Genomic DNA, 16,253 nt, shown 5'->3' on the forward strand with positions numbered 1-16,253 from the left:
CACAAACACCTTCCTGACACATAAAGAAAAAGTCTTAAATAATGAGGAACAATGCTAAAAGAGTGAATACTGAGTAAGTGAAAACTTCATTTTTAAAAGCACTTCTAAATACTTTTGTCCATTAAGCAATTTCATTTTAACAGACAGACAAGGATAAAGTGTCTTGAGTAATGCCAGAAAATCTAATTTTCAAGGAGGAAAAACACCAAACAATTATGCAAGATTTGGAGTATATTTTAGATGCTTATTAAATATTGGCATAGGTAAATAGCTGTTATTCACCATGCCTCTGGGGAGAACTGCTTGGCTATAGAGGCTTATTAGTGTTAAGCATCTGAGAGCCATGGACTATAAAATAAAATCAATACCGTAACCTTAACTGTAAAAGTCAGAGAGATACTGGAAGAGTTCTAATTTAACAAGATTACAGATGACTTTTTAGAGAACATTTGGGGAAAAGCCATGCATTTAGAAACATTTACGCTGTAAGACATCTCAAGGTTTAGGTTGTTACTAATGGTGTTATTATACACGCTGGTAATTGTTAGGGTTGACTTTACTGATGTGTTACTCTAGTGGATTTACAGGAAAGTCCTAGAAATGATTTGGAACTTATTTCAAATAAAATCATCAACCTGAGGTAGTAAACTAATTGCTTAGGAACAATTATGATTTGATGTGGTTTACTATAGAAGACAAAAAAAATCATAAAAATTATAAAGTCGTCACTTTGGCAGTTCAATGTAAATACAATTACTCTGCAAAATATTCCATTTCTCTTCAGGGAAAAGTAGTCAAAACTGTTATAAATTGTAGTGTTTAAGTTCAATCTAAATCTATATTTTTCCTTTAACAAATGTAAATGAAGAAAAAAAGAACATCCTGTCAATGAAATTACTATGATGGCAAATTTATTATCCTAATGGTTTTAGAAAGCACGTGAAATTGATCGGTAACAAAACCTCTATTTAGTAATGGACCAATTACATTTGTGAGATAATGTCAATGAAACAGAATATTGTCACAGGATAATGGTCTCCTATTGCTACATCCCTAGTCATTTAGAGAAAATAAATGTTGCCGTCTGGCTGAGTCATTTATTTTCAAAGTAGGAGACACTGATCCCATAACAAGGTTCTGTTATAATAGCTCAGTCTCTCTCAATCATCTGTTGTACCAGAATGGTGCAGGACAAGGCATGTATCTGTAAGAACTGCACATTCCTCAGGTATAAGGCAAAACATATGATGCCTCCAAGCACCTACAGAGCCAATTATCATGTTATTCAACGAGAGTATTTGAAACAAACATCTAAAAACTAATTTAGGAAATTGAAAACCTTCAGAATTTTAAAAAAGTTTCAGGTTAATGAAAGCTTAAAGACTCAAGTATTAAAGATCTATAAAATCTCTGACTTCAATTAATTTAAAATCCAGAACATTAGAACACAGTGTTACCTTAGTATCCAACTTTGCCATCACACAGATGAAAAAACTCAGTTTACTGACATTCAGTGATTTGTCTAAGGCCATACCACTATTTACAATTTCCTGGTCAATTAAATGTAATTCTTAAATTTTGACACACCCAGCTCATTTCAAACTGAATGCATATCACACACCTCTACTAAAGACATTCTAGACTTTAGGATTATTTATTAACAACATCTTAGTATCAAAAGGAAAAGAGATGCTGAGCTCAGCCCAAGGACTGTATTCATGAATCCCTGAAGTTTATGCTTCTGTCATCATGTGGGTTTGTAATGAAATTTCATTTGTGTAAGGAAAAGAAAAACTGTCATATAGGTTTGGTAACCAGTTTGCAAAACCATGAACAGAGCATGGCTGACTTCTTTGGAAGGCAGTATATATAGTAATAATGAGTATGGATTCAGTAACTAAAGAGACACGGGCTCCGTTCTACCTCTGCTATTTATGATCTGTGTTTCTATGTCAGATTTCTTAGCCACTAATGGGCTTAACAAGCTGTGGGAAAAAAAAAAGTTTGTTTCTAAAGAGGGTTGAAAATAAAAATATATCTAAAGCCTTAGCTCAATCCTGAAAGGGAGTAAGTGCTCAATAAATGGTAGTCACAAATGGCAAAAGGGTCTGGTTTTCCTCATTTACATGTATTTGTTGAACAGAAAAATTAAATTTATGTGGTTTCTTCAATAAATAAATGATATATAAAAGGGAATAAATATAAAAATAGTTACCAGAACAATTATAGGTTAAAGACTAGTTGAAAATACAAGTATGGTACATGGACTGTTTTGGATCTTCATTTAAACAAAAAACCTATAAGATATTCTGGGGAATTTGCACATGAGTTATACAGTACATATTAAGGAATTATTGTTGTATTTGTTAAGTTAAAAATGATATGGGGGTTATATTAAAAACAAAATTCACTGTCTATTAGAAACTTAAGTATTCACAAGTAAAATGACACAAAGTCTGGGATTTACTTTAAGATACTAAAAAAAAAAACCTAGGAGATACTAAATGAAACAAGATGGGCAAAATATTGATGACAGTTAAAGCTGAAAAATGGTACATGGAAGTTCACTTTAAGATTCTTTCTGCTTTTTACATTCTCTATAACAAAAAGTTTTTTTAAAACTTTAAGTAGCATGCTTAAATATTCAAATCAGCTCTCCTCCACATTTATCCATTGAAAGCACTCATATCTCCTTTTATTTTTTTTTCCTAGTTCAGAAACTTTATCATGGCACAAAGTGTAAGTGCAAGAGGTTTTTTAAAAAAAATAAGATATAAATTTTACCATCTCAAAATTGTTTTGACAATTCTTCTAGAACCTAAAACCTCATAAATTCATCTCTACTTTTATTCTAGTTCTATAAGGTTTAACAGAACCTTCCATGAAGCTCCCTAACAAGAACTGTTCAACTGCCAAGACACTTTAAGCAACGTTCAGATTCTCCTAGTCCATTTCTCCCTACATAAGTAAGTTATATCGATTCCTTGGTGGGTGGCAGGATAACAGAAAAAAAAAAAAAACTTAGCCTTTGAAAAAGAAGACTAAGGCTCTGGTCTTAATATCTAGACACTCTAAATGAGACAGCCTCTCATACTTAAATGGGGAGTGTGTGCTCAGTCACTAAGCTGTGTCTGATTCTTCGTGACTCCAGTAGCCCACCAGGCTCCTCTGTCCACGGGACTTCCCAGGCAAGAATACTGGTATGGGTTACCATTTCCTTCTTCAAGGAATCTTCCTGATCCAGGGATTGAACCCATGTCTCCTGCATTGACAGGTGGATTCTTTACCACTGAGCCACCCAGGAAGCCTGGGTTGCTTACCTGTGAAATAAGGAGTTTGAAGGTAAAGAATCATCCTGCAATGCGGGAGACTCAAGTTTGATCCATGGGTTGGGAAGATCCCCTGGAGAAGGGAAAGTCTACCCACTCCAGTATTCTGGTCTGGAAAATTCCATGGACTGTATAGGAGAAAAGGAAATTATACCCATTTGAATGAAGAGTTTCAAAGAATAGCAAGGAGAGATAAGAAAGCCTTCCTCAGTAATCAATGCAAAGAAATAGAGAAAAACAATAGAATTGGAAAGACCAAATATCTCTTCAGAAAATTAGAGATACCAAGGGAACATTTCATGCAAAGGTGGGCTCAATAAAGGACAGAAATGGTATGGACCTAATGGAAGCAGAAGACATTAAGAAGAGGTGGCAAGAATACAGAGAAGAACTATACAAAACAGATCTTAATGACCCAGATAACCACGACGGTGTGATCACTAACCTAGAGTCAGACATCTTGGAATGCAAAGTCAAGTGGGCCTTAGAAAGCATCACTATGAACAAAGCTAGTGGAGGGGATGGAATTCCAGTTAAGCTGTTTCAAATCCTAAAAGATGATGCTGTGAAAGTGCTGCACTCAATATGCCACCAAATTTGGAAAACTCAGCAGTGGCCATAGGACTGGAAAAGCTCAGTTTTCATTCCAATCCCAAAGAAAGGCAATGCCAAAGAATAAGCCAACTACTGCCCAATTGTACTCATCTCACACGCTAGCAAAGAAATGCTCAAAATTCTCCAACCCAGGCTTCAACAATACATGAACTGTGAACTTCCAGATGTTCAAGCAGGATTTACAAAAGGCAGAGGAATCAGAGATCAAATTGGCAATATCCACTGAATCATAGAAAAAGCAAGAGAGTTCCAGAAAAACATCTATTTCTGCTTTATTGAATATGCCAAAGCCTTTGACTGTGTGGATCACAAAAAACTGTGGAAAATTCTGAAAGAGATGGGAATACTGAACAATCTGACTTGCCTCCTGAGAAATCTGTATGCAGGTCAGGAAGCAACAGTTAGAACTGGACATGGAGCAACAGACTGGTTCCAAATCGGGAAAGGAGTACGTCAAGGCTGTATATTGTCACCCTGCTTATTTAACTTATATGCAGAGCACATCATGAGAAACGCTGGGCTGGATGAAGCACAGGCTGGAATCAAGATTGCCAGGAGAAATATCAATAACCTCAGATATGCAGATGACACCACCCTTATGGCAGAAAGTGAAGAACTAAAAAGCCTCTTGATGAAAGTGAAAGAGGAGAGTGAAAGAGTTGGCTTAAAGCTCAACATTCAGAAAACGAAGATCATGGCATCCGGTCCCATCACTTCATGGCAAATAGATGGAGAAACAATGGAAAGAGTGTCAGACTTTATTATTTGGGGCTCCAAAATAACTGCAGATGGTGACTGGAGCCATGAAATTAAAAGATGCTTGCTCCTGAGAAGAAAAGTTATGACCAACCTAGATAGCGTATTCAAAAACAGAGACATTACTTTGCCAACAAAGGTCCATCTAGTCAAAGCTATGGTTTTTCCAGTAGTCACGTATGGATGTGAGAGTTGGACTAGAAAGAAAGCTGAGCAGCAAAGAATTGATGCTTTTGAACTGTGGTCTGTAGAAGACTCTTGAGCCTCTCTTGGACTAAAGGAGATCAAACCAGCCAATCCTAAGGGAAATGAGTCCTGAATATTCATTGGAAGGACTGATGCTGAAGCTGAAACTCCAATACTTTGGCCATCTGATGCGAAGTACTGACACATTTGAAAAGACCCTGATGGTGGGAAAGATTGAAGGCAGGAGGAGAAAGGGATGACAAAAGATGAGATGGTTGGATGGCATCACTGATTCAATGGGTAAGCTCCTGGAGCTGGTGATGGACAGGGAGCCCTAGAGTGCTATAGTCCATGGGGTCTCAAAATCATGGACACAACTGAGTAACTGAACTGAACTGAACTGATACAGTCTATGGAGTCACAAAGAGTTGGACAGGATTGAGTGACTTTCACTAAGGCTTCTAATAATATGTGTTCTTATGTCTGAAAAATCAACTTCCTATTGTGTATGATATTGGTATCATAATAACCAAAGAAACTGGGTTTCCAAGCTACTTCAAAATAAACTTTAATAGGAAATCAGTGCATAATGGATTTGAAATAAAACCTTTTTCCATTTCAAGAAACTTTTTAGGGCACTCTGTGATAATGAAGCACACTGGGTCCCATGGGTTTTCCACTCCCCTAATTTAGGCTGTGTTCCCCCAATCTAGAAGCACAGCATCACACACAGCAAGTCATTTTTTTCAAACCGATTATCCATGGTGGTTTTTCTGCAAAATGCTGTATTTTCAAATTATTAAGGCTCCAGGGAACAGAAGTTGAGTATCACTTCCCACTTATAAGCAGTATTGTCTCTTCTAACATGTACACAGGTTGTGCTCCATCCAAAACACATGAAAAGAGCACACATATCTGTTATAGTAGTCAGGATAAGGATTCTGATGAAAGCCTCACCAACAATGTACTGTTTTCCTTTCTGTTTGAAAGATATTCATAATCTGATTTTTCATCTATAGCCATGTGGTTGAAGAAAATGAAAAAGACTGTGACGAAGGCATCAACAGGGTTTGCCCTCTGATAACAGGATGATATATGGAGATTCACTGTAAGTTCTGTAAGAACTGTAAGTTCTTGATTTTTGTTTTAATAATAAACTGAACCAAAAAAAAATTTTTAAATTGTGCTTAAACAACATGTATCCCTCAAGATCCTTTGTATCCTTCCAGATCACTTGTATCTTTGATTTTAATTCAAAATCTGATATTTGAACATTTCATATTTAATCCTTGTGATACAAACTCTAGGGATATAAGGAATTGTTGCTGTTCTATCTAGCCCCTAAAGCAAACTTAAACATTCAAGAGATTACTAAGCTGTTTCCTTGCATTTTTCTAGGACATCACTGAATGTTAGTAGTTATTCAGCTATTTGTGAAAGCTGCTCATTCACCTACTTCTACTTAGAAAAACCTTGAGAGTTTATCATTTGTCAGACTGTAGTTTGGGCTAGGGTTGTTTTTTAAAGTTTGAATATATGATGGTTTCTCCCTATAGATTCTTAGATGGTGGGAAAAAGGGTTCTAAGGTCGCAAACTTAATAAACATATACTGCCAATATCCACTCAGAGATATTCATATTCATAGCAGACAGTAGCATGTTAAATATTCTACAAAATGATTTATGAATAAGAAAGTTTAAAGTTTTGTATAAATAAAATTTTCCAATCTTAGTTGAATGCTCTCATATCTAGCTCATCTATTAATACTCTTTGCCTGTTGGGCTGCTGTCTATGGAGTCGCACAGAGTCGGACACGACTGACGTGACTTAGCAGTAGCAGCAGCAAACTTGAATTATGAAAGGCTAGTCTCTGATTCTGGTTCTATTGGTGACTGTTATTTATTTCCTGTACTTGATTAAATGCATGATACTAAGCTGGCATTATTACTCTTTAGCCCCGAGTATTCCCTAGAGGCCGTTGGCTTAATTCATTAGATATTTAATACCATATCCTTATAGAACTCTATAAAGTGCAAATTGAAATTGAGCACAACATATAAGACTCTATTACTAAACAGAACCTTTGCAAATTCATCACAAATAAGTCTCTAGGGTTTGGAAATATATTACAACTTCAAAAAACCTAGCTAAAGAGACTTATTTGTATGACAGAACTGTAACTTTTTTAAACAGTGTTTTTTTCTAGTACCTACAATAAGCAGAACACTACTCCTAAAGACTGTTTTGAGAGTCCAGTATAAATTTTTAAACTGCTTTTAAAATTGTGATTACATACCAACACACCTCTAAGTAGTGCTAGTTTTTGCTAATATATCAATTTATTGATTTTTGTATAAGATTTATTTCTCATAATGCTCAAAAGTAAGATGGTCATGCAGACAGATTCTTCATAATCTGATTTACATTATTCTCTGTGAAGCACAGTTTTCATAAATAATAAAAATAAATAAATAATAAAAAAGTATTTATCTGCTTCTGCCATTCTAATAATCGCTGATTCATCTAAGCCTGAATATAAAACTCCTAAAACACTATTTAATAGACATTTAGTGATATAGTAAAAGTATTTGTAACATACAGCTGGGCTTTATAAATGGAAAATTTAACAGCTTCTCAGTCTGATAAGTATTCGAACAACTAGTAATCTTAGGTAAAATTTTTAGTTTGTTAAATTTCTGGCCTTGAAAATACTACAAGCTTGAGTCTCAAGAAAGCAACTTAAATTAGAGGAAAAACTCAGACCTATCTCTATTTTTCCTATTACATCATAAGTTACAAAGGACTAGTTTAATGATTTCAAGGGAATTATATCAACAAGGAATTTAGTCTATGAATTGGCTCAGGTGGAAGAAATTTCAGGTAGACAAGTTCTCAGATGGAATATTTTGTGAGGTTAACTATTAGAATAATAAAAGAAACTTTCAACAAGCAAATTGATAAGCTGACCCGGTTCAATTAATTTAACTATTAAAATCTAAAATGATGGAAAGCAGTATCCAAGAAACTAATTTGTCAAGAGCGGTAAAAGCAGTCACGCAGTTTAAGACTAGGAAATTCAAAACAGAGACCAAGCAAGAAAAAACTATTCCAGAATCTAGGAAAACAATGTAATAGCAGCTGTACATCCCTTTGTTACTGCCCCAGTTTTTTTTTTTTCTTCCTTTATATATAAAAGAATACAAAGCTAAAACATAAATATTATATAATACAGATGCTAGCAAATTTAATTTCTGCACTATTTCTCAGAAGAAAATTAAGCAAATTATAAAGATTCCTACAAAATGTTTAACACTATTAAGCACTGTTCAGTTGTTAAATGTTCTATATTCTACAAAACTAAAAACTACAATGATTTTATGAAATGTAACATTTTTGCATTCTGGAAGACAAAAAATATAACTGTAATACGCTAAAACAAAAACACTTTTTGCATTAAATTTTTAAAATTACAGGAGCATTTCTCATTGCATGAATTTAGATCTTTTAAACTTTTACCTAATGTTTTAAAATGAAATTAGGATAATCATTTAGTTACACTATATCCTTTATTTTTATCTACTTGGAATAAATCTGAAAGGTTTAGGTTCGTGGTTCAGATTATCAGGAAAGGTGGAATGACACATACTGTCCATAATTTTACTATCTTTGATTCACATAGTTCACTCGGTTTTAAGGACTATGGCAAGTGTAGATTTTAGTGCAAAATTGACATGAACAGAATAAGGCAGATGCAGGAAATAATTCACAGTAAATTTTAAACATTTCTGCCAATTGTAAACACAAGTATATTTTAAGCGACCAGTAAGTAGTCACTGAATACCAATTAGGGCAGGGGTTTTCAGACATGTACTAAAGCCATTACAATATCAAGTGGTACTCAATATGCCCTTTAGAATACTCCCTTCAAGACGACAGGCAAGTGTGACTAAAGAACTTGTGAAGATGGACAAGAACAGCCATGAGGCATTTTATTTTGAAAATCTGAAGAAAGCAATTTTCACCGAACAGAAGCACTGCATTTGGTTTAGGAAATTTATAAAGATAGTACTGTCCTGCCCTCATGTTTTCATTATAGTTGAAGTCTTCTTCCCACAGTGGCTTATTGTGCACATTACAAAACCTTCAGGGTCTCAGAATCAAAGTAACACACATTTTTTTTAAGCATGTGTGAAAACGAATCATTCTTCCTTACTCTTAATATAATATGCCTTTACAGACTTCTCCAATAATTCTAGTCATCTTGATAAAAGAAAATCACCAAGACAATACAATGATTTTACAAAGAGAAAGAATGACAGTTTCTCTTCTACTTTTCAAAAATGTTTTACAATATGATTTGAAATTGGCTTTATTCAGCAGGCTGAAAGAGGAATCAACTCTTACAGGGTGACACTCTCTATCATAAAGAACACCTACACTTCTGCACAACACATCCATTGCCACACATTCATGACGTTATTGTTATTACCATTAGAATCTTTTCCAGAACAATTTTCTGACGAGGAAAATATGGCTTTGTTTAGAAAAAGCTGACAACGTCAGTAAAACAAGCAATAAAATATAAAGGGTTGAGGGTTTAGCTTTTCTTCTTACTCCCACAAGTCTGATGAAGGCTCTGTTATTTCTGGCCTTCGCTAATGAGACTGGTGTTTCGCCTATCAGTGGTTCACGTAGCCAGCAAATATCTATTTGCCTCTGCTGAGCCCCACGTGTTGCACATGGTTCCTAGGCTCTGAATACACAGTAGCCAAAACAGATAAAGTCTCTGTCCTCACAATGCAGACAGACTCAGACAATTAATCCCATAAGCAAATATGGAACAACATACTATGAGTACAGAGAGGGAACAATACCAGGTGTCAAGAGGTTTCAGAATGAAATCCCTCAATTTAGGCTGGGACATGAAAAATGACCAAGAATTTGCCAGGTGAAGAGTCAGAAGAGGAGTGTTCCAGAGGGCATGGCTTATATGAAGGTCTTGGGTGTTACACTTCCAAATCTAAACAAAGCAGTCGGCTCAAGCACGAGAAGGAAGCAGACAGCCCCTGCTCAGACTGGAGCAGTGGTCAGAGGCCAGATTCACAGAAAGATCTGTGAATCATGTGAGGGAATCCTGATTCTCTCCGAGGAGATGTAACTGAAGCAGGGGAATGATATGACGTTATGTTTTAAAAGATGGTTCTGTCTACAGAATAGATCGGGGAGGTAGGGTAGGATCTCAGAGCCCAAACTCTTCAGCTGATTTTCAAATCCTTTCTTAAAAGACCTCCCATTATTTCCACTCACACAAACAGCCGCCAGCCACAGGGCACACACACGGCCATTCGGAAACTTACTTCCCCACCTCAGTGCTTGACTCTGTTACTCTGTTACTGTCTTCATCCACCCTGCCCCCTGCTTTACAGGTTAAAATCTCAGCATGCTAAAGGAGACCCACCCGACTCCACCTGACTCAATGTCAATTCCTCCATGAAGACTATTTCACCATTCTTTAAATCCTATGGCACTCAGTAGAAAAACATGGAGCAGCAGAAAGGGAATCCTGAATTTTGGCTTTAACTGCTAAGCTTCAGGACTATTTGGTTTCCTGAGATTACTGGACATGCAACTCCTCAACCCTCAGATACACTCGCCCAAGTTATGGACTGAAAACCACTGATAATGAGCTTTTTTTTTTTTTACATTTTTAATTAAATGGAGAATTTTAAAGACAACTTTCAAATACACTTTGTTCTGCTCTATAAGTCATTTTTGCACACATACCAACAAAGATTGTTAGCTAATCTTTGCATCCATGTTTAATAATCTCCCTCTAACTGTGGCAAAAAGGCATGAGTATATCTGATGAAATATATTTAACCCAGTAGACTTTAAGAAAGAAAAAGAGCAAAGTATGAATTTAGAGAGTCAATTTTGAAATTTTGAAATTTATATTTTTTCCTAGAGCTGCCCTAGAGTTAGGTTATAGTTTCATCTAGAAGAAATAACTAGATTGACTCAGACACCAAGTGTCTAATATCACACTTTTATTTATTGTTCACATTGTACCTAGTTCCAAAAGAAAGCATGGTTTCTTTTAAATGAGAACTTTCAGTAACTGGCACCTGAGAACTGCTTAAAGTTTGGCTCCACCTTAAAATTCCCCATTAAGAGGAACAAACTGATCTGACTGAATGAGAATTTATGCTCCTGCTATAATCCAACCAACTAATATGGCCAGACCATCATTAGTCACATACATACTGAGGTTTCTAAAAGATTACTCTGTCTAAAAAAAAAAGTTCAATTTTAATAAACACGTAAATATATGGGAATTTTGTAACTTCAATAACATTGGATCAGTTGCTGCTGCTACTAAGTTGCTTCAGTCATGTCCGACTCTGTGTGACCCCGTAGACGGCAGCCCACCAGGCTCCCCCGTCCCGGGGATTCTCCAGGCAAGAACACTGGAGTGGGTCGCCATTTCCTTCTCCAACGCATGAAAGAGAAAGCTCAGTCGTGTCTGACTTTTCGAGACCCCATGGACTGTAGCCTACCAGGCTCCTCCATCCAAAGGAGTTTCCAGGCAAGAGTACTGGAGTGGGTTGCCATTGCCTTCTCCGATTTGATCAGTACATGACCTTAAAAAAACTGTACTGCAATCATTTCGTGAAGAAATATAATCCATATTGATTCAATTATGAAATTTTGACTAAATGAAACTTATGGAAGGAGCTGACATTTTCCTCCATTGTCCCTAGAGGCGACTCCTTATCACTCACCTTGATCTCTTTCGTGCCATGTTCGACTTCCAGCAGCTGGTGAATTCGGAGAGGGATAAAAGTCTCCTGTAGGACTTGGTTCCATATTTTCATCTATGGATATAGTTTTGGGTCTTTTGCTGTTAAAATATGACAACAGTTAATGTTAATGGGAATTCTAGGAAGATGTGTATCACCTAAAAGTTTATAATCTAAGAATATTCTTGCTGGAGAAATTTCCACAAACACAAGTAATAATATCCCAGAAATAATGGTGAGTATTCAAGACATCAACAGGAGTAGCAAGCATTTCCAGTTTTTTGTATCATTTATTATAACAGTAGAATTATATTTGTGTAATGAATAGGATGTCTCTTATATTTACCTTTTGAAATGTATTTCCAGTAGTAAAATACTATTTTTGGTAGTTAAAAAGTGAATTCTTAATGTGATATATATACTAACTTAAAAATTGTTATTAAGATTGCACCTAAATCATAATTATCAATATTAATAATGTTCATTTGTACAGTACTTGCCATTAACAATGTAATCCTCTCATATGAATTCATAGATAAGTAAGGTCCATAACCTTTCTAAACTCAATTTAATTATCTGTAAAATGGAAACAATAAAACATTGCTCAAAGGGGAATTGTAGGGAGGATTAAATGAGTTATTAAATATACAGCTCATACATTTAGTGGCGGCACTTATTAAATAGTAATTATTAGTAGTAACCCTATAATTAATAATATTAAAAATTTATAGTACTTCTCTGATTATAAACTGTTTCATATATTCTTATTTACCTTTTCCTAAAAAAAAATACAGTTGCTGATCCTTTACTCTTAAGGTCAACCATGAAAATCGTCATTGCCAAATTCAAACCCAATGGTATAATTCCAAAATAATATATTTTAATAAAGAAAACATGGTTTTATCACTATAACTAAGAAAAATGAATATTTAGAGCCACAATTAAAAAGCTATTCTATGCCACATGCAATATTGCTTAATATATGCCTTCATCTCTCCACCAATATTCTATTAAACAGTTATGAATATGAAAATGGATATTGTTTCCTTAAAGTAAAAAAAAAATTCTTATTCACACTCATGCAGGTAAAAACTAAAAAAAGGAAATCTTCTGAATAAACTTGAGGTAGTGATAAAATCCCACAGACAGAGGAGCCTGGAGGCTGCAGTCCATGGGGTCACTAAAAGTCGGACACAACTGAGTGACTTCACTTTCACTTTTCACTTTCATGCATTGGAGAAGGAAACGGCAACCCACTCCACTGTTCTTGCCTGGAGAATCCCAGGGACAGGGGAGCCTGGTGGGCTGCCGTCTATGGGGTCGCACAGAGTCGGACATGACTAAAGCGACTTAGCAGCAGCAGTGATAAAAAACCTAATATCATAGGATTTCAGAGTTGTAACTGACTTTAGAAGCCACACACATAATCCAATCCTCCATTTTATTACAAGTAGGAAGACAAATTTGAAGAAAATCAATTGTCCAGAGCATGTTAATTGTAGCAGCCTGACTTCCTAGACTGTACTCTTTCAAAATCCTGGAAACATGCGCATGTCTGGGTATACTCATAGATACATTTGTGATTAAGATTTAACTCACAACTCCCAAACTATTAAAATTATGTAGAAGATGGCAATTTCTATTAGTGTTAATTCACAGTGAGAATAAATAGTAGATATTTAGTTTCTTTCTAGGGTATCCAAAATTAGAATGTATTTTTAAACCCCTCCTTCAATCTAATTCTTTCATCTGTGAATCAACAGTAAATACAGGAAAACTTGAAATGAGGGAGAAAAGATTTTTACAAGGAAATAAAAGATAAATGTTTTTTAAAACTTTTTTATTCTAAATGACATAGTATTGTATTTAATACTGAATGATCATGAGGAAAGAGCTGGTGGACAAGATACCGATCCATCATATAAAATAAAAATATTACTATTCACATTTTAAATTTAGAAAAATCAAAGCATTTTAAACAAATTACCATATCACAGACAATTTTAATAATAAACCTAATACTTGCTATGAAATTTTCCTATAGGAAAACACAGTTTGACCATAAATGACACACAATTAAATTAGCTAATAAATGTACAAATGTGCACCACCCCATAATTAATCCAAATGCAATTAATTTTTGTTACTGAGACTAGCATAGGAAAATGGTTACCCAGATTTTTTTATTTTTTAAAGTTGATATTATAAAATACATGTTTTGCTCTGGAATTCATGTAGGATCTTTTATCTGATCATGGGTATTTTCAGTGCTCTGAAGATGAGATTGGTCTTTCTGTATTGAAGATTCGACCTCCAAAAACCCCAATAAAGCTACAATATCTGTTTATCTTGCCTTCTCTTTCACTCAGTCCTTTTCTATCATTCTACAATAAAGGAACATATCATGACATTCTAATGCACAATAACTTTCCAAGCTAATTTTCCCTCATTTAAATAGAAGATTTCCTTTTAAACTCCTGAAGGTTACAATTAGAAGGTTAAGAGAGAAAAATGAGAATGTCAGCAGAGAACTAACTAAAAGACAAAGTCACCTCACTGTAGCTCTTTCCCAACTGGCTCAGCCAAATCTCAGAGCAGGTAATACTTTCACTGGTAACTAAAAGTTAACTAAATTATTCAAAGAGCATCAACTAATTGAAGAACTTGGCAAACCTGTGGCCTAGAATAAGGCCTTTTAAAGTTAAATAAATGATACATTTTATTTTTCACTTCATTATCCCCAGTTTGGACATGCTATTAGGATAAAAGTTGGGTGGATCAATCCTAAACCAGGGCAACATCATTTTTAAGGTCACCCCAAAATAATTATATGACTTGTGAAATTACAATACTTCATAGAAGATAAAAATCATATTAATACATTTTCATAGTTCCCTTGTCCCCCCACCCCCGAAATGATTGTTTAAAATGCTCTGAACAACAATTACACTTAACTTTCAAATTTCAAAATACGTTTAACCAAGAAAGATTAAAACTCTGTGAAAAATCAGCAAAAAATCTTGAACTGTTTGTTTTATTTCCCTGTGTTTACTGGCCAACGTATCTATGTGCATGTATCCCTACCTACTTATTTGCATATCAGACTGAGAAGAAAAGCAGTTCCTCTCTCAGTTACCTGCTTGGTGGAGAAGACAAAGACCTCTGAAGATTGACCCCCGAGTTCATGTCATGATAGTATGGTTGGCTTGGGATTTCTCCAATTGGAAAGTTGACTCCAGTTCCCTGGGTTATGGGCGCTGAGGAATAAGACAACAAAAAGAGCATTGGGAATGGCATTTCGTACTGTCATCTCTATTCAGGTATAATAATCTCATATTTTCCATGCCTCTGGGCGAGGATGAGAGGAATTCTCTTTCCCTTAAGACTCTAGTATCAACCATCCACTGGTTAAGACCTGCAAGCATCCTCACTATGCCAATGTTCAAGTGTGGAAACTCAAGGCACTAAAACAGTCACCACTGGTTATCCCTTCCTCTACTCGCACTGCCCAAGCTTCTTTATTCAGTCCTTACTGTTAGCCGTCACTACATCTGCCATCCCACTAGTCTATGGATGCGCCACCGGGAACACACATGCTGATTATTGCTCAGGACAAAGCAAGCCCCTCTGTACTAACTCAGCTCTTAAAAATCAAATTATTGTTAAACAAATCAAATTAAAATATTTCCATAAAAATATTATTTTATAATAATATTAACATTAATATTAAAGTACATTAGATATCATATTTATAATTATTTGATATAAAAATAATTATTGTATTAGGCAAGTATATAAGTAAAATCAACAAATATGAAATAAAAGTCAAGATTTCTTTTTTCAAAATACATATTTGGTTTCATATATGAATGGGAAGTACAGTTTTACTCTATGTCTTGTTTTTAAAAAAGTTTATATGCCCAACTTCATAAGTCATTTAAAATATACTCTAGGAGTTTTATACTTTAAGGTATAAATCAAGAAGTCTTTTTAGTTTGCTGATATATTGTGAACTGAGATTTTTTATGTAAGTATTGGTTGTCATACCATGGATTACAGCTTTTTAAATTTTTAAAATTGGTTTCTAAACCTCTTGAATAAATCTTTCAGGCAGCACATTGTATTAGAATGAGAGTACTGGGAAATAGACAGACTTAATATTTTAACTCCCTCTGCCATTTACGTGCTATAAACCTCAGTTTCCTAAACTGTAAAATGAGAATTATAATAAGCTATCAAATATGACTATTTTGAGGATGAAATGAGGTAAGGAGTGATAAAAGTCTATCATGATGCCTAGTGGATAACAGATATTCAACAAGTGTGAGTTCCCTTTCCTTGCTTTCTCCCCCAAAACTCTTCCCTGGCAACCTACAGTGGTTAGCAAAGATGTAATGGTCCAAAAACCTATGAATAGCAGTAAATAGGTACAAATGAATCTATCCACTGAAGGTCTGTGCATTCAACAAGTTATTGTATCCATTACTGACAGGTGCCGAAAGGGACACAAAACTGTCTGAGATATAACATAGTTCCTGTCTGTAATAAGACACATTGGGCAACAAG

The 16,253-nt window shown here is 35.0% G+C and overlaps 1 protein-coding gene across 9 annotated transcripts in view; it reads right to left on the minus strand.

Moving 5' to 3' along the window:
* The window catches only part of NFIB (nuclear factor I B), a 255,890-nt gene that overhangs the window by 49,006 nt on the left and 190,631 nt on the right, over nt 1–16,253 (minus strand). For all 9 annotated transcript variants that reach the window (XM_069576582.1, XM_069576579.1, XM_069576577.1 and 6 more), the window contains exons 5-6: nt 14,824–14,944; nt 11,670–11,788 (exon numbers count right to left, since the gene is read on the minus strand). In XM_069576582.1, coding sequence (XP_069432683.1) covers nt 11,670–11,788; nt 14,824–14,944 — 240 coding nt within the window. The remainder of the gene's footprint in view (nt 1–11,669; nt 11,789–14,823; nt 14,945–16,253) is intronic.

This window comes from Ovis canadensis, chromosome 2, assembly GCF_042477335.2.
Source record: "Ovis canadensis isolate MfBH-ARS-UI-01 breed Bighorn chromosome 2, ARS-UI_OviCan_v2, whole genome shotgun sequence".
In the NCBI taxonomy this organism is placed as follows: domain Eukaryota; kingdom Metazoa; phylum Chordata; class Mammalia; order Artiodactyla; family Bovidae; genus Ovis; species Ovis canadensis.